Here is a 27,062-nt window from a genome sequence, read left to right as displayed (position 1 = left end):
AACCCCCCTGCAGAAGCAGGGTCACCAAGATCAGGTTGCATAGGAACATGTCCAGGCAGGTCTCAAAGACCTCCAAGGAAGGAGACTCCACAGCCCCTCTGGGCAGCCTGTGCCAGGGCTTCGTCACTCTCACGGTGAAATAGTTTTTTCTTATGTTTTAGTGGAACTTTTTGTGTTCCAGCTTCATCGCATTACCCCTTGTCCTCTTACTATCTACTGTAGAAAAGAGGGATGTCCCAACCTCCTGACACCCAACCTTTAGATAATCGTAAATGTTATTAAGATCTCCCCTCAATCTCCTCTTCTCCAGACTAAACAGCCCCAGTTCCCACAGCCTTTCCTTATATGAAAGATGTTCCAGTCCCCTGATCATCTTGGTGGCCCTGCGCTGGACTCTCTCCAGCACTTCCCTGTCCCTCTTGAGCTGAGAAGCCCAGTACTCCAGATGAGGCCTCACCAGGGCAGAGTAGAGGGGGAGAAGAACCTCCCTCAACCTGCTGGCCACACTCAATGCATCCCAGAATGCCATTGGCCTTCTTGGCCACGAGGACACATTGCTAGCTCATATTTAGCTTATTATCAATCAGAGCTGCCAGGCCTCTCTCTGCAGAGCTGCTCTTTACCAGTTTGACCCCCAGCCTGTACTGGTGCATGGGGTTGTTCCTTCCCACATGCAGGACTCTGCACTTGTCCTTGTTGAACCTCATGAGGTTCCTCTCAGCCCAACTCTCAAGCCAGTCGAGATCCTGCTGAATGGCAGAACAGCCTTCTGGGCAATCTGCCAGTCCACTCAGGTGTCATCAGCGAACTTGCTGAGAGTACACTCTGTCCCCTCACCCAGGTCGTTGATGAAGGTGTTGAACAAGACTGGCCCCAAAACCTACCTCTGTGGAATTCCACTGGCCACAGGCCTCCAACTCGATTCTGTACCCTTGATCACCACCCTCTGGCCTCTGTTATTCAGCCAGCTCTCGATATACCTCACTCTGCACTCATCCAAGCGACACTGCCTGAGCTTTCTGATGAGGATGTTATGGGAGACAGTGTCAAAAGCCTTGCTGAAGTCAAAGTAGATGACATCTGCTGCTCTCCCCTCATCTAGCCAGCTGGTTATGCACTCAATCGTTACATTATTAAAAGCATCAGAACATTACAGTTCTTGAACTGTACAGGTTGTGGCACAGAAATGCATCCAGATGGGTCTTGTAAACCTCTAGAGAAGGAGACTCCACACCCACCCTGGGCAGCCTGTGCTCCCTTACCCTCACAGAGAAGAAGTTTTTCCTCATGCTCAAAAGTAGAACTTCCCGTGTTCCACTGTCCCGGTTTGGGCTAGGATAGGGTTAACTTCAATGAGGCATGAGGAAGGGGCACAGCATTGGCAGCAGACCCAGGCCGGCCAACAGGTATTTGGTACCATACTGACGTCATGCCCAGTGCATATAGGCAGGGAGATAGTTCGGGGTGGCGCTGCAGAACCTTGGGTTTGGTTGCTGGTCAGGAGTTGTCATGTCAGGTCCCAGGTGATGAGCAACTGTGGCACGCCCCATTCTGTTTGTATACCCCCTCATTTACTGTTATAACTGTATTTCCTGAAATTGTTTCTTCTTATTGTTCTATTAAACTGTTCTTATTTCATCCTATGCGCGTTTTTCCCCTTCTTCTCTGGTTCCTCTCCCCATTCCACCTGGAGGGAGAGTAGTGAGTGAGCACCCTCATGGCTCTTTGTCCCCAGCTGGACAAAACCATGACATTATTTGGCACCCAATATGGGGCTAGAGGTACTGGAGATTAGAATTTGTGATAAGGATGGTGAACTGGGAGTGGTAATGGACAAAACAGATGGCTGGGTGAGGCTACATTGTAGCTCCCTGCCTATATGTACTGGGCATGACTTTAGTATGGTATGGAATACCTGTTGGCCGGCCTGGGTCCGCTGCCCATGCTGTACCCCTTCCTACTGCCTCATCAAAGTTAACCCTATCCTAGCCCAAACCAGAACACCCTACAACCTATGGAGGGCAATGGCAGAACTGAGAGCCATCAGCAGCAACGTATGAGTGCACTCGGATGGGCGAGAGACTGTATGAGGAGGCGGCCATGGCCCAGGCTGCAGAGCAGAGCCACACGAGAGGCAGAAAGGAGCTGCAGTCTTTGGGATGAATGCATGTTGGAGCAGCCCGTGCAAGGCTGCCGTGTGTGTGAGGTACCCCTCAGATGTGCAGGAAGGACTGGTGTGGAGTCCACCTGCCCCGAGGAAAGGCAAACCACAGAAATCATTGAGAACAAACTGACTGAAACCCCCATTCCCTGCCCCTCTGAGCTAGTGGGGGGGGGGGTGGGGGTGGAGGAGGAGATAAAGACACAGGAATCGGGGCTCTGATTCCGGGAAGGAGGAGAAGGTGGTCTTAAAGGGCTGGTTGTGCTCTTCATTGTTGTACACTCTGTTTTAGGGTTTTATGGCTATGCTTTAGATGGTGTTGGATTAAATTATTTTCTGTTTCTTCCCCAAGCCCAGTAGCCTGGTCTGTTTTGTCCTGGACCATAAGCAGTAATTAAGCCCTCCCTTCGCTTTGGCAATTCTCAGGTCTTTGGTACTTGAGGCTAATCGTGGTCTTTTGTTCCCTGATGGGCCTAAACCAAGACATCCACATTGTGCCTGTTACTCCTTGTCCTATCTCTGAGCAGTACAGGAAACTACAGGCCAGTCAGTCTTATCTCCATCCCTGGAAAGGTGATGGAACAACTCATGCTGGATGTCATCTCAAAACACATGAAGAAAAAGATGTTTATATGAGTGACTCAACATGGATTCACCAAGGGGAAATTCTGTTTGACCAACTTGATAGCCTTCTATGAGGGTATAACTGGCTGCCCAGATGAAGGGAGAGTAGCTGATGTCATCTACCTTGACTTCAGCAAGGCTTTTGACACTGTCTCCCATAATATCCTCATCAGGAAGCTCAAGCAGTGTGGGTTGGATGAGCAGGTGGTGAGGTGGATTGAGACCTGGCTGAAAGACAGAGCCCAGAGAGTACTGATCAATGAAGCTGAATCAAGTTGGAGGCCTGTGGCCAGTGTGGTTCCACAGGGGTTAGTTCTGTGGCCAGTCTTATTAAACATCTTCATCAAAGACCTGGATGAGGGGACAGAGTGTACCCTCGGCAAGTTCGCTGATGACACCAAACAGGGAGGACTGGCTGATTCCCCAGAAGGCTGTGCTGCCATTCAGCGGGATCTCGACTGGCTTGAGAGTTGAGCAGAGAGGAACCTCATGAGGTTCAACAAGGGCAAGTGCAGAGTCCTGTGTCTGGGAAGGAACAACCCCATGCACCAGTACAGGCTGGGGGTTGACCTGCTGGAGAGCAGCTCTGCAGAGAGAGACCTGGGAGTCCTGGCAGACAATAAACTGAACATGAGCCAGCAACGTGCCCTTGTGGCCAAGAAGGCCAAAAGCATTCTGGGATGCATCAAGAAGAGCGTGTCCAGCAGGTCCAGGGAGGTTCTCCTCCCCTTCTACTCTGTCCTGGTGAGGCCTCATCTGGAGTACTGTGTCCATCTCTGGGCTCCCCAGCTCAAGATGGACAGGCCACTTCTGGAGAGAGTCTAGTACAAGGACACCAAGATTATCAGGGGACTGGAGCATCTTCCTTATGAGGAAAGGCTGCAGGAACTGGTGTTGTTCAGTCTAGAAGAGACTGAGGGGGGATCTCATTAATATTTACAAATGTCTAAATGGCGGATGTCAGGAGGTTTGGGAATCAATGTTTTCTGTTGTATCCAGTGACAGGACAAAGGGTAATGGAAAGAAGCTGGAACACAAAGAGTTCCAACATAAGGAAAAAGTATTTTACTGTGCAGGTGAGCGAGCCCTGGCACAGGCTGCCCAGGGAAGGTGTGGAGACTCCTTCTCTGGAGGTTTTAAAAACCTGCCTGGACACATTCCTATGTGACCTAATCTAAGTGGACCTGCTTTAGCTTGGAGTAGATGATCTGTAAAGGTCCTTCCAAGCCCTACCATTCTGTGATTCTGTGATTTAAATAAAGTATAAATTCTAAATTTATCAAAATAAAAGCTGAAATACTACAAGACTTGTCCACAAATGTGTAGCATAAACAGCATAAAAATAATACTGAGGAGCAACACAGTAAACTTGTCACAACTAAATTTAGATTAGAAATGAGGAGGCTATCAGAGGATAGATGTTAGCAACCTTGCAGTTTCTCAGCTTTAAATTTAATTTTACATTATCAGAGATATTAAGACATTAAAGACCAGTCAAATAATTTAGAATACATAAAACTATACCCCTAAAATTCAGGTCAGTTTTCTTTAAAATATTTCTGTCTCTTTCAGAGATCCATTTAGTAAATCTTGGGATTCAAAAATAACAATTCAGACATGGCCTAAGTAAGTAATCAACAAAATTTCTAACCTTAGAGAGGTAAGAACAAGGTAATAAATGTTTTAATTCCATCATAAAGATCAACAGAGTGAAGTCCTGAATTTTGTTTTGTTAATAGTCTCCATGTCCTAAGTTTTTTTTCCTAGCTGCCCTCCAAGTTTCCTGTTCTGGTAAGGACCCAGAAACTAATAAACAGGTCTTAACTTCCCAAGAAATTGTCTAAATTTTTATCAGAAGTAAAATAAATTATCTAAAAAAAATGATGTATGTTCTGTTGCCCATTGTAACCTTACATAACAAGTAACTTCAGGTGAGGACCAAAACCATGGTAGGATATTCCCATAAGAGCAAGATTATTCTTAGTTTGGGGACTGGATTTAAAAGCTGAACTTGACACAGTTACTAATTTCTGTGATTTACATCCTCATCTCTCCAAGAGAAATCCAGTAATACAAAATTGCTTGGGTTTGAGGGAGATTTCAGTAATGTGTTTGGGGCATCTTTATTGCTTTTGCTTTTTCAAATGCTCTGATGCTTTTACATGGGTATTGAAAACAAACTTTTAAAATTCAGAGATTACTGGACATAACAAAGCTGATAGGGAAAGCTCATATGTAAAATACAAGAATGGTTTAGGTTATTTCATTTCTGTAAGTAACATGAATTTCTTCTTAGATATGCCTGTATGGCTAGAAAAGATCACTTTGTTTCATGTTGTACATGGGAGTACACTTTAAATCTGTAGTCTGATGGGACGACCTAGCAAGAGCTGACAGAAACCTTGCTACCTTAAGACACGTTTCATTATGTATCAAGATTTCCAATGTCACAATTCTATTTACATACAATTTCATAATTCATTTACTTCCCTTTTCAACAGTAAACATGCAACATGGTTGTCTATCTTCAAAGCTTCAAAACTTCTATCAGAGTTTAAACTAAACAGGTCTTTTGTAAAAGTCAGTTCTATTATTTCAATAACCTGCTGAGGTTATTAAAGCTTCCAGGTGTCATTCTGTTAAGCATATCTGGAGTATCTAAAATGTCACTCTGGCAGCACTTTATTCCTAAATTTTAGATTAAAACTCCCACAAGACATATATAATGCCATAAGTGTCACTGTGAGCAGGCACATACACTTGACTGGTTTGAATCTTACCTAGAAATCTCTGCTTGGGAATTTTTCTCTCCATCAACTGTAAATGGTGATGCTCCAGTTAATAATTCATACATAAGAACACCAACACTCCACCAATCAACAGCCTACAGAACAACAATAATGTATATATGTTACAATATGTTAAAGGGAAATTGTTAACAAAAGAAGGAACAAAACAATGCATCCAGAAAGCAACTAGCAAAGAAACAGTCCACCTATCAGTACAAAAATCAAAAACCTAGATACAATAAAGTATAAACAACTGCAATACTGACTGGAGGTATTTTCTGTGACAAATTAATTTTATTTTGAAATCTCTCCACTTAGCTGCTTCAACTAATTTCTCAAGCTGAATTCTTTACACTGATGACTAAAGCGCCCCAGAATTTGTGGAAATTTAGCTCTTAGAAGCTTGAGAATTAAACTAAGGAACTTTCAAAAAACACAGTTTAAGTGTATGGGTCACAGTTATTCAGGGCACTGAAAACACTATGGAATTGTATCTTATATTTCCTGGGAACACATGTGATTTTGAGCTTCCCATATACTAATCTTATTATTCATATCTCTTGATACCTTGTTACTTACAAAATACATCTCTCTTTCAAAAGAAGAGATGCTATAGTTTAGTAATATCAACAAACAAATTAACTATAGATGTTTGAACTTCTCAGTTTTACTTCCATGCAATTTGCAAATCAATGAAATTGAAGTTTTGCTTTACTTATGTTGACAATATTAATATAATGCAGGAAGACAATTAGTCAATTTGGCCTCATAGTTTAGGTTTTTTTGCTTCAAGATATATATAAAGTCTGGTGTTTCATATATTCAGATAAGAATATCTAGAAGAACTAGTTGAAGAAGTCTGTGTACTCAGTAATTATCTTTGCAAATATGGAATGATCAGAGAAAATCCCAAAGAAGTAGTTTTTTCTTGGCATGCGTTTTTCCAAAAGGAAAGGAGGATCTGCAGAATCAGAAATCAAACTTTAAAAAATAAACAGTGAAATACTAGAGCAAGTCTTTTAGACAAACAATACAGCTGTCTAGAAGAGAGTACAAATCAAAAACATTGATCAATGAGATCATAGCATACCAAAGCAATATAATTTTCTGTTTTTCTGAAGATCTTTGAGCTGCTACATACGCAGTAAGTATGGAATACACTAAAAACCTTCAAACATTGCATCACATGACATTGCCAACGAGGCAAAGAGTGTGTAGGGCAAACAATTACCATCACAAGTAACTGCAAAATCATCCTCGTTTATCAGTTTACATTTGGTATCAAACTGTGGAGCTATTTCTTATAGAATACTGTATGGCTCTCCACCATATCTAAGGAAAGTATCAGATCAAACCCATCAAAGATAACAGAAAAGAGATTCCTCTCTAAATCAGCAATAACATTGAATTTGTATGCACTTGAGAAGACAGAATCACAATTCAAAGCAGCTGACGCATTAGAGAGATTCTCTGAAACTGGCAAGGCCAAACTAGGTGAGCGCAGGAAAGAGCTTCAATTCCCAAGTTTATAAAATCCCATTTTTAATAATGACCAAGCAAGCAGTACAGTACAAAAAGATGTAGAGTTTATAGCAGAATACAAAGAAGATGTGAGGCAATGACTTACAGAGGCAATCATTCTGCTGTTGGCAATCAAATTGCCAACTCTTAGCTGAAACACTTTGCTCCCTACCTGAAGAAATAAATACATGCAAACTCAAGCAGCAGAATGCATAGAGAATAAGAAAGAAACTCCTCAGGCAAAAGTCAGACTGACTCCAGTTAATCTAGAAAAAGGAGATGGAGGGTGACATAACATTCTCCAGTGCTTAAAACAAGCTATTATAAGAGGAACTGTCATCAACTGTATTCCACGACCAGCAACAGAGAGGCAAGTGTACTCTACCTACAGAGAAAAAAAAAAAAAAAAACAACCAACCCAAACCCAGGAAATAAATATTCTCCAAAACTTTTCAGTATAGTGAGGAATCAGAAAAATTTTTCTAGGAATACTGTAGAATTTTTTTGAGGAGTAGGGTATTTTTGGTTTCAAATATCATCTGTGAATTACAGTTTTCTTGATCTTTCCCATCAATTACTGACAATTTATTTCATGATAAAACTTGAGCCTCAAGCTAAACAGAATTAATGTTATAAATGTTCTCAGATGATAAAAAATTAATAACCTATTCCATACTTCAAAAAGATAAAAATCTGATGTATAATTTAAAAAAATACATCAGAATTAGCCCCAAACCAGTCATTTGCATGCTCTGAACTAGTTTTTTATTTAAAAGGAAGTGTCAGCTATAGGTTTTTGTCCCACTGCAGGTTTAGAACAAATTTTGAATACAACACAAATAAGCATCAATACCTTTAGAAATATGCCTTTTACTTAAGATTAAAAAGCAAAAATATTGGATGTCTGAAAATACAGACAATAATCTATAAGGCATGTTCAAATAAAACATTATCATATTTTACAAAAACTACTCAGTTTGAACAACAGTTCTGCCTAAAGAATTAATTTATTTTCAGTAACAGATTTAGAACATACCTTATCATGTCCTGTGTCTCCCCCTCGTACAATATCTGGAGCCATGTATTCTATTGTTCCACAGAATGAATATGCTCTCTCATTCTACCAAAAAAAAAGAAAATAAAATTCATGTCCAACAATCATATTATACAAATCATATGGGACACATACGGCTAACAGTTCCAAGATGCTGGCAGCAATTCTTCTCCAAATAGCTCAGAACTGCTAACTAAATCATATTCCATCATATGCAGACATGTATCACATAACACTAAAGAATATTTATTGCCTTCTACTAAAAAAAAATAAAATTTCATATGTTTGTGTGGCAGTCTAAGATAAAATTAACACACAAAAATTAACGTATTGATACTTTAAAAAAAAAATAAACTTTCCCAGAAGTCTAAACAATCTATAAATTTCAGAACTTTACAAGACTCCCCCCAAGGTAACATAGACAGATAAGGCTGCAATATCAATACTCTATAAAACAAAATAAATTGTTACATTAAGAAAAAAAACCAAAAACCATCTCGTATGATATCCAATTTGACTAAACTGGATTCAAGATCCTTTGGGTTCCCCATTTCTAGGAATTTATTATGACCTCTAGAAAAGTAATTTTCTTCCGCAACACACACATATATAAAAAACACAACATTCTCTCAAGAAGAGACTTGGAGAGAGACAAGAGAGAGAAAGAGAAAGGCAGACAGAGTTGTAAATATAATTTTATTCTACACACTGAAGTTATTGTCTTGATCATGTTCAAAACTAAGCTGCTTTCACAGGCATGTATAATCGTTCCCTGTTAGCGATTTACCTTTGAGGTCAACATGAGGTCATGCTGTACCTTGCTAATGACGAAAGCACATGTGTTTGGGCCATGCAACATTGTTCCTCCCTTATCCTTCAAGCTTCTAGCATTTTTGGGAGAGATCCTGATAGGTCCTTTAAAGAAGAGTGTTCAAAAAAGCAAATATTTCAAAAGTCAGGTTTTACATTAGTAGATTCAGATTCGGAGTTTAAAACAGGTGCTATATAAGAAAGTGTACTACACTAATGAGAGGGAGCTTTGAAAAGCAGAAATAATGCTCAGTGCTACCCTGAGACATAAAAATTAAACAGTCCAACAGCATATTATTAAACCGTATTTATTAAAATACATATACTGTGACTGGTTTTTTGGGGTAAAATTCTGAGTTCAAAATACTCGTAGGCCTCATTTTATTCAAATACTAACTTGAAATATTAACTTCCAAGACAAAACCATAAAATAATACAGTTTTCATGATTCCTCTTTCTTTTGTCACAACTATTATTTCTCTTTGATTATCTTTTCCAGTACCTTTTATCTAAAAGAAAAATAGTATGATAAAGAAGTAAAAAAAAAAAAAACAAAAAAATCTGAAATTCCTGGCCCTCCATCCTGGCATCAGCCAATCTATGGCTATTCATACATCCCTCTGCTCATTTTTCCTTCAGCTGGGAGAAAGGGATGGGGGAAGGAGGGGAAGAAGGAAAAGGAAGGGGAGTGAAAAATACAAAACGAGACTGTTCTTCACTTGCTACCTCTCCAAAGAGTAAAGATAATGCAGCCAAGCTGAGGTTTATTAATGCTAATGTATAAAAAAAATGGATGAAAACTATTATCATTTAGCTGCAAATTCAGCAAGTCATCCGCAAAATTATGGGGGTTTTGTCTCCATGTTGTGCTAGGCAAGAAACAGTCTGGGGAACTGGATATGAATGTATAGTGGTACAGCAGAACCCTTATGATCTCAGGTACCCTTTGTTGGTGAGAAAGCCTGCTAAAAACATTTACAAAACATGCAGATTTATTAGCAGTACATTTTTTGAGGGATATTTACAATCCTTACTATATATAACTGGTGGTTCTGATTTAAATTGTATTTACTTTTACCTTTTTAAAATTACCTTTATTTTACCTTTTTTAACTTTTACAATCAATTTAGCTTTTAGTGTGAAAGACAATTTCTGAAACAATATTTGAAAATTATTTTTCTTTCTTAAAATTCATGTCTGAAGTATTTTTGGTTCCTAGAAAAATTCAATGTTTAAAAATTCAGTGTCTCAAAATAATTTTTTGAGATTTTAAAAAGATGTTTTTTTAAACAGATAAAATAATTTCCTATATTTAAATTTCAATAGTGAAAACTCATACTGTGAGTCACAAATAGACATATTTATAAATTAAAAACATTCTGGGATATGTTTGTAATAAGGTTTATAAAAATCCCAACTTCTAATCCAAATAGGTATGTACTTGCATCCTTTAGCTCTTGCTTTCTTTTCTATTTAGAAGTGGCTTACTGCTTAAATTCAAGGCTGAACAGAGCAAAGACAAGGAAAACAGATGATTATCACCAGCAGAGTTCTTAGCCACAAATTAAGTAGTAAATTGGAACTCAACATTAGGTAGGAAAAAACCCCAGACCTACTGAACATATTCTTCATAACCAACAATGATTTGCCATTACATATACTAGGTCATGTTCCAGAAGCCCTGTTGGAACCAGCTTATGACTCTTACAAGTGACCATTAAGAAGAAACTTTCTGATACCAAGTATTTTTAGTTTCTTATTTAAACACACACACAAAAAGCTCAGAGGACAAAAGCACTTCCCAGAACCTTAATAAAGCCAACCAAGAGCAAGCATTCTGAGTTGACTACAAATTGACACAGATTTGCCTTTGCAAGATGTCGTAGAAAGTTCTAACTTCAGAGAGCCAAAGTCACAAAATCTGGATTCTTCTTTGTTAGACACTTCTTTTTATGATGTATTTTATTAAGTTACAAAGCCCACGAACTACATTTACCTGTTACTTACCAAAACCAGATTTTAGAGCATTAGGTATCACTAGGAACATTTAGGTAAATTTGCAATTCTTAAATATGCCTCTTATAGGGAATCACAAATAGTCTTCATTATTATGGGTAACATGTCGGTTTAAAACCATTTTCAAAGAATGCAATCTTCAATAATTTTCCTTTTTTGTTCCTTTATGGGCTGCCCAATACAAGAGAGATGTGGATATACAGGAGAGAGTCCATCAAAAGGCCACTGAGAAGATTAAGGGACTGAATCATATGAGGAAAGGCTGACAGATCTGGGATCGTTCCACCTAGAGATGGGAAGGCTCAGGGAGATCTCATCGAGGTGTATAAGTACCTGAAGAGAAGGTGCAAAAAAAAGGGCAGCCAGGCTCTTCAGTGGTGCCTAGTGATAGGACCAGAGGTAACAGGCACAAATTGAAACACAGGATGTTCTCTCTAAACATCAGCAAAGAGGATTTTTTTTTTTTTTCCTGTGAGGGTGACTGAGCACTGGACAGGCTGTCCACAGAGGTAGTGAGGTCTCCCTCCTTGGAGATATTCAAAAGGCTTCTGGATATGGCCATGGGCAACCGGCTCTAGGTCTGAGCAGGGGGATTGGACCAGGTGATCTCCAGAGGTCCCCTTCAACCTCAATCATACTGTGACACGAAGTCATTACAATTTGTATTTTCCACTCATTTGTGAAATGACATTTTGCTCACAAATCAAGTATCCAGTCCTCCTGTCCCTAAATTTCAAAAACCACAACCAAATCCCATAAGTATTGTGTTCTCCCATTCACATTTCCTTCAAAATTATAATATGAACCTAAATTCAAGAATCCACATTACTAATAGTTTCATGTTATGAGATATAAGACAAGAAAGGAAATTATTAAACAACTGATTTTGCATTATTTATAGGTGAATTCTCACAGAACATGCACATCCTGTAACTACTTGAGCTTAAGAATTTATGTCTGATGCTGAATACTCATTATTTTCCTCACTGAGCATACATGCCTTTAACATTGTGGTTCCCTCTTCTGAGTTGCAGAACAGCAAGCAATCAGATACTAACAAAAGGAAACAGAAGGAAACAAAAGGAAACAGAAGTGTGGCTAATCCATCTCTAATAACTCAATATGACAATATTGACCTTCTCAAGAGTATCCTTATGTTTGTTCCCAATCAGCAGCGCTTCCACATTTACAGAAAAAAATGGAGATGGTCTTCAGTCAACTGGCACACAACTGATTTTTATTTCTGGGGTTTTTTTTAATACGAAGTTTAGCATCATTCCTGAATGTCTATGCAATTTATACATTTACTAAAAACTATGCTAAGTGGCTACTTCAAACTAGTTAGCTGCTTAAGAGTACAACGTTTCATGCAGCCACTGATAAAAAGAAAATGTTGTTAGAGTTGTTGATCAGTGAACACAGACAAGTTCACCTGGGCAGCCCGGCAGTTCACTTCATTAAACAATCCCTTTGTTGAATTAGAAAATCAGGTTATGTTCTCTTAACATTTGATCTTCAAAATGAGCTACATGCTGACATTGTGGATATGCCTATATATTACCAAAATATATAATATATACTATGGTACTACACAAGGGGTATGAACACCTGTAGCTTTTCTTGCTCCACTTAAGGCACTGCCCTCCTTCCAAGAGCTGATTAATCTGAGCATCCCGGTGAAATCAAACTGCTTTAACTTGCCAGGGTGCTTTCAATACCATATCTGTAAGATCCTTGCAGCCTTTTCTCCAAGTTATCTATGTTAGCATCTAATTTTCCTTTTCTTTCATCAGAAGAGAAAGAGGATAATTCATCTTCCAACCGGAAAATGTTGGCAGCGCCCAGCCACTGAGCAGCTTTGGGACATAGAATTAGAATTCTGTGACTGTCCAAGATGAAGAGGTGTAATATGAATTAACATTTGTCCTGGAAGACAGTCAGTTCACCAAAGAAAAAAAAACTCATCAAGTTTTCTTTGCTGAGACTACGTACACTGACTTTGGCAGGTTGACCACAATTCCAACATTTCTACAGATTAAAAAAACTAGCTTCAGAATTCAATCAGAAGTGCTGACAGAAACTTGGAGGTCCAGCACCACCATACTCTTGATAACCTTGTGGTACTATCACTTGGTCCTGCTTTATAGCCAAGGAATACTATACAAGCATTTAAACTACCTGAAGTTAAAGAAAGAATTTGTGTAAACTTTGCTCCTCAAATACAGAGGACTCAGGCCTTCAGACTTCTCTAATGAGCTCCTTCAGCAAGCTAAAAAAACAAAAGCATGTTAACAGTGGCAAAAAAAGCAAGAGGAAGAAACTCCATTTCTCTGCAGACACTAATCAAACTGACACCACCTACAGGAAGAGCCTGACCAACAGAGAAACAGTACTATAAGGATGTGTCCTTGAGAGGAGACATCTAGGTCTACAGCAAAGCAAATTCTGTAGTTCAGACAGTTATTACATCTCATAACACGTTCAACAGGTCATATGTGGGACAAGAACTGTAATTCCAAAGTGAACTACAGGAATTAGGTGAAACTTCAGGAGAGCATGCATGTGCTTCTAGAAGGCTCATGTCTACTGTGCCACACTGCCTTTTGGCAGTCATTTGTTTGAACAAAGGGCTACTCCATTGTGTCTAATTTAAGAAGTTATTATGCTGGAAGGATGGTGTTCATTTCCAGTGCCACAAAAAACTCACACAGCCCAGATTCAGTGAAAATGTCTGAATTAATGTCCTAATACATCCAGAAAGGTGTGGGAACCAGGCAAAGAAATAAAGCCAACAGATTCAGGACAGCTATTTAACAACACCTAGGGGTGAATGTGCATCCAAGATCTGCATCTACAAAACAAACTGTGTTTTAATAATTGTCTGAGGACATCTGCTAGGAGGACATGGGTAGAAAACTATCTGAATGTCTGGACCAAACTAGTATTCGTCAAGAAAAAAAGTCTCAGAGCAGAGGAAAAGATCCCAAGGGACTATTACACGGCACTATAACTCCTTCAGTAAGCACAGAACAACATTAGCTCAGGGCCTCAAACACATTGAGTTTCTCTGGAAACTGAAATGTACATAATTGTGATTGTCATGCTTACTCATAGTAGTGCAAAGAGGGCATCCAAATTAGCTTGAAGGAAAGTCCAGAGAACAGCTTTTGGAGCTCCAAAGCAACCCCAGAGCAAACAAAGATGACACTGAAAGGTTCAAGACTGAAGCAGGTAAAGACTGATGTGAGTCAATGGTGTCATCAGTATGTTGTCGCTGAGTACTAAAGAGTTCTGTTTAGACTTCTGCAGGTAACTAAAAGCTACATCAAGAGAAACTTGCCATCTCTACAAACATTAAGCACAAAATGTATCCATCTGTTCCAAACTGGCTGTTTGTACAAGAGACAGACTGAGCATACTGGACCACACCACATGACCTTGGAAAAAAATGGGAGTAAAACCAAATATAAAAAGAAATCTTAAGACAAAAGATTTTGCTTCAGAGGCCTCAGGAAGAAAACAAATACATAAAACAAAGCAAACCACTCAAACAAAAACACGAAAAAAGACTAGAGATGTGAACGCTGAAAAGAGTGTGCTGAGACAGGTACCTAATAGAATACCAAAATAGGTAAAACAAAAAAAAAAAAAATACACCTGCAAAGAGTAATCAGATTTTCTATTTCAAGTATCTGGCTCAGAATACTGAAGCATGTTCCAAGTACACTCTTCTCTACATGTGCACCTAGCCATACTTCTTTGGGAAAATGCTTGACTGTTCATGATTTATCTCCAAAGTGGGAATGCAGATATAGAATTGACTCAAGTGTCTTAATATTGTCATATCACCATTGGAAGACGTACCACTTAATGTTTAAATATATGGCCTTTGAAATATTTCAACTTCTCAATTTGCATTCAAGCAACACGTGTGCCTTCTCCAGCACACACTTGGGTCCTACAATCCTACCGCTTATTTTATACACAACTGTCTTTGTGTAAACATATTTTAGCCAGAGGATTAGCCAAGTATTCACTGAAGCTGTTCTTTTCAGCATTCACAATTAGGGCCCACTTCTCCAACTACATGAAAGGTCACCTTTGAAACAGAACAGGCTGCTTCTGTTCTCCAACTAATTCATACACAAATACTTTGTTCTTAACTGAGCTTGACTACTATAATAAACATCAGATATGAAACATTCAGAAACTATACTATCATATTCCTTCAAATCATTAAACCTGACTCCTGAAATTAATTTTGCAACTTTAAAAAAACCTCAATAAATAAAACCAAAACTACTCTTCTCTGAATGTCATTTAAGAGCATATAAGTCCTCTAATAAGCATTTCTTGCTAATACAAGTGAGGGTAGGACATGGACAAAAGGTTTGGTTAAACCAGAGTACATAATTTCCAGTGTAAGAATTCCAAGAGACGAAAACTACACACTATTAGGGAGTGGGCACGGCACTTCTATTAAATTAGCTTAGATTTTAATTTTCTTATACTCTGTGTTCATATAAAATATTAATGGAACTTAATAAAATAACCAAAGAATTACTCCTCAGTGTATTTAATATTAAAAAACAACAACAGAATCCAAGCCCAGAAACACTAAGCGTTGTTGGGCTACAGAACATTCTCTAGAGCTGGACAGTCAGAGTTACAGTCTCTGATGGCACACATTTCATCCATCAACAGCTCTGCAACTGATAAGCACCTAGTGGCATATAGTAAGAGAGTGCAATGGAACAGAACAGAACCAGATAGCCAGGCAGCAGCACACTGAAAGCACGCAAGACTGCTCTCAGGATCGATTCTTCACAAGTCCACTGAAAAATTCTCCAATCCAGAAAATAATTACTTAATGGTTCTTGTAATATTTTTTTACTGAGAAATAACATTGTCAGGGTTCTTCCACAGATTTCAGCAACATCCTTATGAGTCCTATACTTGTCCATACTTGACAAAGTAAATTGCCTCACTCATTTAATCTGGCCTCATCTATATGAGAATTTCAAAACATCATGATCTAGCAAGACAAGAGGAATACTTAACTGTTTTTGGAGATACTCTGAAACCACATAGCAAATAAAATAAGATTTTAAATTTAATACATATATGGTCTTTCTAATTAAAGTCAAGGACAATTCCACCTCATTGCATGGATAGTAAAACTCCATACCAAATTTCAGGTCAGCTACATGGATGAAAAGTCAAACTGATAAAAAAAATAGTTTAGCTAAAACTACACATACCTTGTGCCTTCTCTTTAAGCAATCATCTAATGAGTTATACTTCACGTGAATGTGTACACCATGTAAATCACGTGAGCTACTACTGTGTTTACAACTTGTATAAAATATTCACAGTTGCAAGTAAAATCTACCACTCCTCTGTGAAAATGCCTCTCGCCTCTACAAATCAGAAGCAGTTTGCATGTGATGTGACAAAAACAATGTCAGTCTCCAGAAGACTGAAGTGTTTAAACCAACGTTACCAACTGATCTAAGGGTTTCAGGTGACACCAAGTTCAGTATGAGTCACGAGTGTACCCAGGTGGAAGAAAAGAAACCAACTATATTCTGGGTGCATTAATCACTTCACAGTTCAGAAGTCAGAAGAAAATTCTTAAAAGAAATAAAAAAAGATTGTCCCATGTAGTGGTTTTGCCTGGGCCAGGTTTTGGTAGCGAGGGGAGCTACCAGGGTGGCTTCTTTAAACAAAGAGCTGCCAGAAGCTTCCCCTGTAGCTGATAGGGCTAGTGTCAGTCAATTCTAAGAAGGCCCTACAGCTGACCAAGGCCTGGCCAATTAGTGACTGAAGTAATACCTCTGTGAACAACATATTTGAGAAGGTGAAGAAGCTGCTGTGCAGTCGCTAAACTGCAGCAGCAACAGGGAGTGAGAATGTGAAAATGTCTCCACAGACACCAAGGTCAGTGGAGAAGGAGGGGGAGGAGGTGCTTAGGCCCTGAAAGAAAGACTCCCCTGTGCCCTGTGGTGAGGACCATGATGAGGCAGCTGAGCCCCTGCAATCTATGAAGGCCACTGGGGAGCAGAGATCCACTCACAGCCCATGGAGGAGCCCTCACCAGAGCAGGTAGATGTCTGAAGGAGGCTGTAAATCTGTGGGAAGCCCACCATGGAGCAAGTTCCCAGCAGGACCTGGGAGTCTATGGGGAAAGAGGAGCCCACACCAGAGCAGGTTTGCTGTCAGGACTTGTGGTCCTGTGAGGGACTCAGGCTGGAGCAGTCGGTACCTGAAGGACTTTTCTCCCGGTGGATGACCCACACTGGGGCAGGGTGTGAGGAGCTGCCCCTGTGGGAGGCCCCATGCCAGAACAGTTCTGTAATGAACTGCAGCCCATGGGAAGGACCCACAGTGGAGAAGTTCATGAGGGACTGTGTCCTGTGGGAGGGACCTCACACTGTAGCAGGGGAAAGTGTGAGGAGGCCTCCTCCTGAGAAGAAGGAGCGGCAAAGTCCCTCTGTAATGAACTGACCACAACTCCCATCCCCTGCGCTACTGTGGGGGAAGGAAGGAGAGTCCTGGGAAGAGAGAGGGGTGGAGGGAGGTGTTTTAAGATTCAGTTTTATTTCTCATTTCCCTGTTCTGTTGGTTCACTAATAAATCACATCTTTTCTCCCCAAGCTGTGTTTGTGACAGCAATTGCTGAGCAATCTCCCTGTCCTCATCTTGACTCACAAACCTCTCATTATATTTCTCTCTCCTCTGTCCAATTTAGGAGGGGAGTGATAGAATGACTTGGTGGGCATCAGGTGCACAGCCAGGGCTAAACCACCACATCCCATTATACACATCACTGGTAAAACTTCACCTTGAGTACTGTGTACAGTTTTGGGCTTCACTATGTAAGAAGGATATAAAATTATCTGAATGTGTCCAAAGGAGGGTAATAAGGATGGTGAAGGGACTAGAGGGCATGACCTTTCAGGAGCAGATGAGGAAACTAGGTTTGTTCAGCTGAGATGGAGGGGTAACGATATTTCTGCCTACAATATTCTCATGATGGAGAGCAAAGTGGGAGGTGCTGATATCTTTTCTCTGGTGTCCGTTGACAGGAAGCAAAGGAATAGCTTAAAGCTACACGAGGAGAGGTTCAGAATGGATATTAGGAAAAAATTCTTCGGTTAGACTGTGGTCAAACACAAACTAGGACCACAGGATAAACCAGAAGAATACTGTCATAAATGGAAATTTACTTGCAACCCTGTAAAGGCCACAGAGCAGAGATACTACTAACAAGGTGACCTGACCTGCCGAACGGATTTTGCATTTCAGGAAAATTACAAGTAACGAATAAAAATTTCATGCAGAAACAGGTCTCGTGCTTTCAGTGAACCTTAGAGGTCATCCCATCTGAAAATAATTTTATTGATATTTACCTCAAAATTAAAAATGTTATCCAGAAAACAAACCTGTTCCCATAGAACTCAGATCTGTATTGTTCTTTGCCATCATTTTAAATGTCCAGAATAAAAATAACCAGTCTTAATTTTGGAAGACATACAAAAATTGACAGAAAAGCCCTCTCATGGTTCAAACATATGATGTAGATTGGAAATGGAAAACAAAAATCCTGTTCTGACAAAGAGCATACCAGACTGATTGGTTTCTTAATATTTATCACTTCATAAAAAAAAAAAGTTGGCAGCCCTTTTGGTCATAACACCCAGACATAACAATGGATAATTAAGGTCCATATCAAAAAGAGTACAGCTTCACCCCAGAGATCTCTCAGCCATAGACTATGCTTGTGTAGCTGTAACTACTGCTCAGGACCAAAACTATGATCTCTGTAAGAGACAAAGGAGGAAGAAAAGGAAAAATACAAGAAATGTTTAGTGGCACACTAGTTAAGACTGGTCTATGACATTTGATAAAACTGTAATAAAGATTGCAGTACAAAAGGTTTAAACTAGACCAAGAACAGTTGCAATATAGCAGATCTACAGTCCATTAGTTTGACATGTCATCTCAGAAAAACCCATAAGATCATGTCAAATTAATTTTAAATTCTATCCAGGTGGCTGTTCCTACTTGAAGAATCCATTTCAGTCAAAATTCATGTTGGTTACTATACCACCTCATGACAGAAATAGACACACTAAGGACTTCTGCTTTTAAAACAGTCAGGGAATTAGGCTTATGGGACTTTTCAAGCAAGAATGAGAATTTTCCTGCCAGTAGCTGCCATCAGAACAGGCACATAAAAGAGAGAGCAAGAACAGCTAAATCTGGTACTGCATACAGTTGAGAAACACGTGACCTCTACAGCAGTGGCCCCAAAACGTAACTCAATGCAAAGCTGCACTCTCGTCAGTGTCAAGTGGCAGTTCTAGAAACTAGAAACAGATTTATCCAATGACTATTCTTGCTTTTGCAGTGCAATGTATTTGCTATTCTACAAGGAATTCTTTAAATTCTTGACAATGAGTTTAGAGCAAATAACTAAAAGAAAACAAAAATCTCCATTCTGCGGGCAAAAACATCCACATACAGCACACTCCTGTGGGGGAGGAATGCAAGTACATGCCACTATCATCTTACGCTAACATTTTGTACTAGGTTTGTATCAAAATTCCAATTTTTGGGAGACTTGTTTTCTAAAGCATTGTCTTTTGAAAAGGGAGAAGTAATAGTACTAAAAAAGAGAAGAATAGTATATATAAAGCAAAAAACTGGAAAAAAAATCCTCTTTTTCAAATAGAGGCAAAATTATAAGGTATAAAAAAGGACTGATTCTGGGAAGAATTCTACTAGCTGCTGCTTCAAACCTTAAAAAATTATTTTAAAAAAATATAAAGAAAAATGCATAGGAGATGTAAATAAACATTTATAGTATTAGAGAGTATCAGATGTAAAACACAGAGGAGCAGGCAAAGAAAATTTTGCTTAAATGCAATCCATCTGGTTCAAAAACATTTTCATGTGGTCATGATTCACTGGACATGTAAGATTTTCACGTCTGCTTGCCCAAGTTTCATTGAATTTAAATAGCCCAGAGGTAAGAAAAAAAAAAAAGAAAAAATCAATGAGGATCACACTGTCTGCTCTCAAAGCATTACTATTTCCCCTTGGAAAAGAGAAACAAAATTTTCTTGAGTTGATTAGCAGCATACTATTCTAAGAGCTGATAGAAGATACCAGGCTACTTGACACACAGATCAGTACTTCCCCCAAAAAACTTGATATTTTAAGTGGCGTATTACAAAAAGAAAACAGTATCCTTAGAACAGTCACCATAAGAAATAATGAGTGTCTGGAAAAAACTCATAATGGCACTTAGCAATTTTGGTATCGAAATCTGGACAGAATGTATTTTGTATGCATTGTGCTTTTCCAGCATGGTACATTGCTGATCTTTGTGATAAGCACTGTCAGGGATGTCTCCTGGGTAATGCACAGTCACCTGATCAATGATGATCAGGTTTTGCAATTAAATTACTCCAGTTCACTTACACATCTTTAGAGTGCTTAGTATGTTCTCAATATTCATTTTCAAGACACTTAAAGTACCAACAGAAGCACACAAAGTAAAAAACATTTTGTCATTGTTGCATTTCCTTTTCCAAAGTCACGGAAAAAAATACTCATTGTCCAGGTAGATCTATAACCAGTGTTAACTTCTGTTGACTAATTCAGTTTACTCTTTTTTAATTTTCGTTTTCCTCACAACTACGCTCTCTCTACATTTCTGAGTAACTGTTTAAAATGTAAGCAGATACAGTATAGTCATCTGAAGCACAGGGTTACTCTAACTCATCTTTGTAATAGAATGCTCAATGTTCAGACAACACACTATTAAATTTCCATTACTAGACATTATCACTTGGATTGGACAATTACAAAATCTGTCAAAGTTACACGCACAGGTAACTACCAGGCTTCTTAAGTGGTATGACAGTTCATATAGCACTAAAGGGTCAAGGTGTAAGCAATCTCCCTCCATCATGGACTATCTATAAATTGCTCTAAGAGTGTGTACAAATCTCTTCCTACTTCATCTACCAGAATGCACAGGGGACTAACCACATTTTTGTTTTTCCTTTTGTGAAATTTCCTTTAAAATCTTTTTCAATTGCATACTAATTCTGTTTCTATAACAAAATGTTCATTCAACCAGCTACTAAATGAAAGCAAACAACAATTCAACAGTGAAAAGCATCTGAAAGTTACAACTAAATTTGCAACCCTGATGAAGAGATTTGCACATGGGAAAACAATCACGTGTCTGAACCATTCATTCTACACATCAGATGAAGTACACAGATATTCATCCAACTGACTTAGATTACAATTCAACCAACCCTCATACAGAATATCTGCTCATATTATTTATTACTAAGGCATTTTTATGTTCAGATACATTGTTTGAAGATTGACAACATTCAGTGTTTACTACATGATTTTTTTTTAAACTTCATTAAGCAAATACAAAAGCCTCAAACCAAACTTAAGCTAATGCAGATGTGTAGCAATGCAGAAGAATGGAGCATTTCAGTATACTCTGGCAGAAAGTGTACTTTATGGGATTTAATTAAAAAGAAAAATGTTAATTGTTATGCATGATCCAATAGAGTAGATTACTACTAAAACAATTCAATTAATGTGTTCAGATTATTTTTTCTAAAATGTAAAAATCTCCATATGTAATAAAGGATGACAGTGTAGTTACAGAAGAAAAGGAAATGCAAGGGCAAAAAACGATATTTAAAAAGCCGAAGCAGCATTTTAACAATGAACATTAACATGAAGATCAGGCTTGATGACTCGGTTAAATTGACATGAACTAAATCAAAACAATTTCAGCATACAAATAGAGCTATTAATGAGATAAAAACATGCCTAAGCCACAAATCCAGTCAGAAGTACGATAGAAAAAAAGTTTTGGTTCTTTTACAGGTAGATGAAACGCAAAACTTTTCAAAAAAATTGCAACACTGAAGTGACTGAACTTATGAAAAAAAAAACAGTGTTGTAGAAATTTCAACAAAATGTCTGTCAGTCTTATCAACTCCCTGCATACCAGATAATAATTTATATTAATGTCATGTGCAAATATATTCTACATCTTAGATACGACAGAACTCAGCTAAGATGCATGAAACCAGAGAGTTAAAAAGTGTCTTCTTTACTCTGATTTTCTTTGCAATTCAGCTGAGACTTAAATTCATCCAGGGGTGAAGAATGGGGCTAAAAACACAAACATCACAAAACTTAATAGCAAAAAGGTAGTATTATTTTCAGTCTCTTACCTAAACCCATTCTATGGTTAGGCTAGTCAAATTGCAGGTTTTCATTAGATATTGAATAAAATTTGAATATCAAAAGTAATTTCATACTTAAATACCCTGTGATACTGACCTATCCTATGTGAAAATTCATTTTTACTCAACTACTTTATTCCAGTCAGGTTATTTCTTCTTTTTGCATACAGACAAAAGCATCTGGACTTCATTTTAAAGATAAAATAAAGGTTGAATCAGACATATATTTCACTTGAACAAGACAAATTTCAGTTTTTAGTGTAACAGTAGTATAAAACACTTTAGAGCTCTTAAAACCACACTGCTTCCAGCTTGGATTTGTAATTCTTACATATAATAAGTACTTTCACATAATAACTGAAAAACAAAGAGGATACTTAACAAGGCACTCTTCACACTCATGCTTCAGTGGCTGCATGGCAGAAATCAATAGGTTTCTGTTTTCCTAGAAGTCACATGCATTTGCTTCTTTTCACTCAAACAGCACTCAAGAAAAGTAGCTTCCCAACTCTTCTTTGTTTAATAGTCAATTAGTCTGCTCTAGATGTTACAGTCAAGAAACGGTGCACTCTTTTTATTATAAAGCAACCTCTGTTAAATTCTACACTTGCTTAGGTACTTGGAAATACTTATCAACCATCAGATTGAAGTAGGAATAATGCAAACAGTGAATTCTGATGTTTCATAGCAAGTATCCCTAACTACAAAGTCATGTGAAATTAATAAATACATGGTAAAGAATTCTCGACATAGTACATCCTTGTAATTGCTGATAGTTTTTACACATTCTTAATAACCTAAATAGATCTTGTTTTAGAAAATACAATCCAAAGAGGTGAGTTACTAAATTCCCCTTTTTTTTAATGGGAAAGTTCTTGCAAGAAATCAAGGCAGGCCAGAGAAAAAGTGTGAAGAAAGGGGGAGAAAGAAAAGCAAACTGCTCTGATTGAATTGCAAATGCTACACTTTTTTAGCCAATTTATGCAGTTGTATAACTATATCTTAAAGTACTACCCAAAGAGCATGAGAACAGATATAAAGCTATGCAGTTATACACACAAATTTTACCTCTTGTAAGTACATTGGTTCTGAAGTGTAAGGTAAGTATCTTTTGTAATGTGAAGTCCAAGTGTTCTAGTAATAAATTATCTACAGAGACTACAATATGAAATATCAACTTCTATGTGTAAATAGGTCATTCTAATTATGTCTAGGTTCAGTAGCTAAATTACAATAGCACCCATGAAAACTGTAGTGAAGTACAGACACTTTCTTAGATTTTGAAAGCAAACAAATCAATTACAATTATGTTATTCCTTAGAAGAAACACTAATAGTTTTGAGTTTTTTAACAGGGAAGACAAATATAAAACGTAAAGGAGAATATGAAAAGAAAGGGAAAAGGTTAAATGAAGAGTTTTCTGAAGTATGCAATGAAAACAGAATGGCTTGGAGTCAGAGAAACCAACAGTAAATGACCAAGTAGCAATATTGCTTTATTTAACAACTGGAGAAAGGGGAATGTGGATTCATTAAAATCCCTTCAATCAGAAAAGACTTTTAAGATCATTGAGTCCAACCAGTAACCTAACACTACCAAGCCCATCAATAAACCATAACCCTAAACATCACATGTAAATATCTTTTAAATATCTCCAGGGATTGTGACTCTGCCACGTTCCTGGGCAGCCTGTTCCAATGCTCAACAACCCTTTTGGTGACGTTTTTCGTGACATCCAATGTAACCCTCTTCTGATGCAGCTTGAGGCTGTTTCCTCGTGTCCTGTTGATTGTAACTTGGGAGAAGAGTCTGATACTTCGCTACAATCTCCTTTCAGGTAGCTGTAAGAATGGTAAGGTCTCCTCAGAGCAGAGCCTTCTTTTCTCCAGGCTAAACATCCCCAGCTCCCTCAGCTGCTCCTCCTAAGACTTGTGCTCCAGATCCTTCACCATGTTCATTGCCCATCTCTGGACACACTCCAGAATCTCAGTGTCTTTCTTGCAGTGAGTGGGCCAGAATTGAACACAGTATTCAAGTTGTGGCCTCATCAGTGAGTACAGAGGGATGATCACTTCCCTGGTCCTGCTGGCCACACTATTTCAGATACAAACCAGGATAACATTGGCTGCCTTGTTCACCTGGGCAACACTAATGGCTCATATTTAGCTGGCTATCAATCAACCCCCTAGGACCTTTTCCACCAGGCAGCAAAGCCTGTAGCTGTGCATGGGGTGGTTGTGACCCAAGCGCAGGATCTGGCATCTGGCCTTATTAAACCTCATACAATGGGCCTCAGCCCATTGATTCAGCCTGTCCAGGTCCTCCCCTACCTTCCAGCGTATCTATCTACCCACTCAGCTTTGTATTATCCACAAACAAGGATGGAAAATCATAGAATGGTAGGGATTGGAAGGGACCTTTAGAGATCATCTAGTCCAACCCCCCTGCAGAAGCAGGTTCACCTAGATCAGGTCGCATAGGAACATGTTCAGGCAGATCTTGAAGACCTCCAAGGAAAGAGACTCCACAACCCCCCCAGGGCAGCCTGTGCCACTGCTCTGTCACTCTCACGGTGAAATAGTTTTTTCTTATGTTTTAGTGGAACTTTTTGTGTTCCAGCTTCATCCCATTACCCCTTGTCCTCTTACTATCTACTGTAGAAAAGAGGGATGTCCCAACCTCCTAACACCCAACCATCGTAAATGTTATTAAGATCTTCCCTCAATCTCCTCTTCTCCAGACTAAACAGCCCCAGGTCCGGCAGCCTTTCCTCGTATGAAAGATGTTTTATACCCTTGATCATCTTGGTGGCCCTGTACTGGACTCTCTCCAGCACTTCCCTGTGCCTCTTGAGCTGAGGAGCCCAGAACTGGACACAGGACTCCAGATGAGGCCTCACCAGGGCAGAGTAGAGGGAGCAGAACCTCCCTTGACCTGCTGGCCACACTCGATGCATCCCAGGATGCCATTGGCCTTCTTGGCCACGAGGGCACATTGCTGGCTCATGTTCAGTTTATTATCAATCAGGACTCCCAGGTCTCTCTCTGCAGAGCTGCTCTTCAGCAGTTTAAGCCCCAGCCTGTACTGGTGCATGGGGTTGTTCCTTCCCAGATGCAGGACTCTGCACTGTCCTTATTGAACCTCATGAGGTTCCTCTCTGCCCAACTCTCAAGCCAGTCGAGATCCCACTGAATGGCAGCACAGCCTCTGGGGAATCAGCCAGTCCTCCCAGTTTGGTGTCATCAGGGAACTTGCTGAGGGTACACTCTGTCCCCTCATCCAGGTCGTTGATGAAGGTGTTAAGCAAGACTGGCCCCAGAACCTATCTCTGTGGAACTCCCATGGCCACAGGCCTCCAACTCAACTCTGTGCCACTGATCACCACCCTCTGGGCCCTGTCATTTAGCCAGCTCTCCATCCACCTCACTGTCCACTCATCCAAGCCACACTGCCTGAGCTTTCTGATGAGAATATTTCAGGAAATAGTGTCAAAAGCCTTGCTGAAGTCAAGGTAGATGACATCTGCTGCTCTCCCCCTCATCTAGCCAGCCGGTTATGCACTCATAGAAGGATATCAGGTTAGTCAAACAGGATTTTCCCTTGGTGAAGCCAGGTTGACTCCCCCTGATAACCATCTTATCCTTCATATATTCAGTGATAACATTCAGGATGAGTTGTTCCATCACTTTTCCAGGGATGGAGGTGAGACTGACTGGCCTGTAGTTTCCTGGGTCATCCTTCCTACCCTTTTTGAAGACTGGAGTGACATTGGCCTTTCTCCAGTCCTCAGGCACCTCACCTGTCCTCCATGATTGTTCAAAAATGATGGGGAGAGGCTTAGTAATCACATCAGCCGCCTCTCTCAGCACTCTAGGATGCGTCCCATCAGGACCCATTGACTTATGAGCCTTAAGCTTGGCCAACAAGTCTTTAACCTCTTCCTCTTCCACCCAGGGCAAGTCCTCTGCTGTCCCGATCATCCTATTATCCTTGCAGGACTGGGCTTTCTGAGGGCCGGCCTTGGCCGTAAAGACTCAAGCAAAGAAGGTATTCAGTACTTCAGCCTTCTCTGCATCCTGACACCAGGGCACCCTCAGCATTTAGCAGCTGTGGGAAAAGAACGTAGGAAAAGCAAACAGGCATATCTGACATTTATCCAAGTCCTTCCCTTTCCTTGCACTGTTTGTAAATGATGTCCCAAAGGCGAGTACAGATCAGAATAATAAGTATTGTGATGAGTTTGTGTGAAGCCACTTCTGCTTGGTAACAGGGGAAGGATGTGGTGTTGCTGCTATAAAAAGTTCCCCAAACTTCCCCTGGCTCTGAGTTTGGACCCACTTCTGGCCCTGCTGGGCCAATCTGGTGCCTCTGCCATAACTACTTAAAAGGGAAATTTGTAGTGCATAGAAGGTGGTAGAAGAGCAGGGCAAGATGTGGACTCCACAGTCAGAGGAGGAGGAAGGGATGAGGAGCAACAGACCATAGACCCCCCCTGCAGCCTGCAGCAAGAGAGTAGACTGTGTCCCTGCACCTATGGAGGGCAATGGCAGGGCTAAGAGGTGCCAAGAGCTCTGGGAAGATCCCATGACAGAGGGGGACCCCAACTCAGAGGAAGCAGAGAGGAGCTGTAGCCCTCAGGATGAACACACATCAGAGCAGTCCATGCAGGGCTGCCTGGCCTGTGAGGGACCTTGTGCTGGAGCAAGCAGGGCCAGTGAGAAGCCCATCTGCGCCAAGGTGAGAGAAGTGGCAGGAGCCATTGGGAAAGGAGTGACTGAAACCCCCATTAT

At 39.7% G+C, this 27,062-nt stretch overlaps 1 protein-coding gene across 3 annotated transcripts in view; it reads right to left on the bottom strand.

Moving 5' to 3' along the window:
- The window catches only part of RPS6KA5 (ribosomal protein S6 kinase A5), a 78,691-nt gene that overhangs the window by 24,796 nt on the left and 26,833 nt on the right, over positions 1 to 27,062 (bottom strand). Inside the window, exons 2-4 of one of the 3 annotated variants that reach the window (XM_061998770.1) lie at positions 8,937 to 9,064; positions 8,132 to 8,215; positions 5,566 to 5,669 (exon numbers count right to left, since the gene is read on the bottom strand). In XM_061998770.1, coding sequence (XP_061854754.1) covers positions 5,566 to 5,669; positions 8,132 to 8,215; positions 8,937 to 9,008 — 260 coding nt within the window. In that variant the 5' untranslated portion in view covers positions 9,009 to 9,064. The remainder of the gene's footprint in view (positions 1 to 5,565; positions 5,670 to 8,131; positions 8,216 to 8,936; positions 9,065 to 27,062) is intronic. The other 2 variants (XM_061998771.1, XM_061998768.1) reach the window with 2 other exon arrangements.

This window comes from Colius striatus, chromosome 6, assembly GCF_028858725.1.
Source record: "Colius striatus isolate bColStr4 chromosome 6, bColStr4.1.hap1, whole genome shotgun sequence".
In the NCBI taxonomy this organism is placed as follows: Eukaryota; Metazoa; Chordata; class Aves; order Coliiformes; family Coliidae; genus Colius; species Colius striatus.
This window is presented reverse-complemented; position numbering and strand designations above follow the sequence as displayed.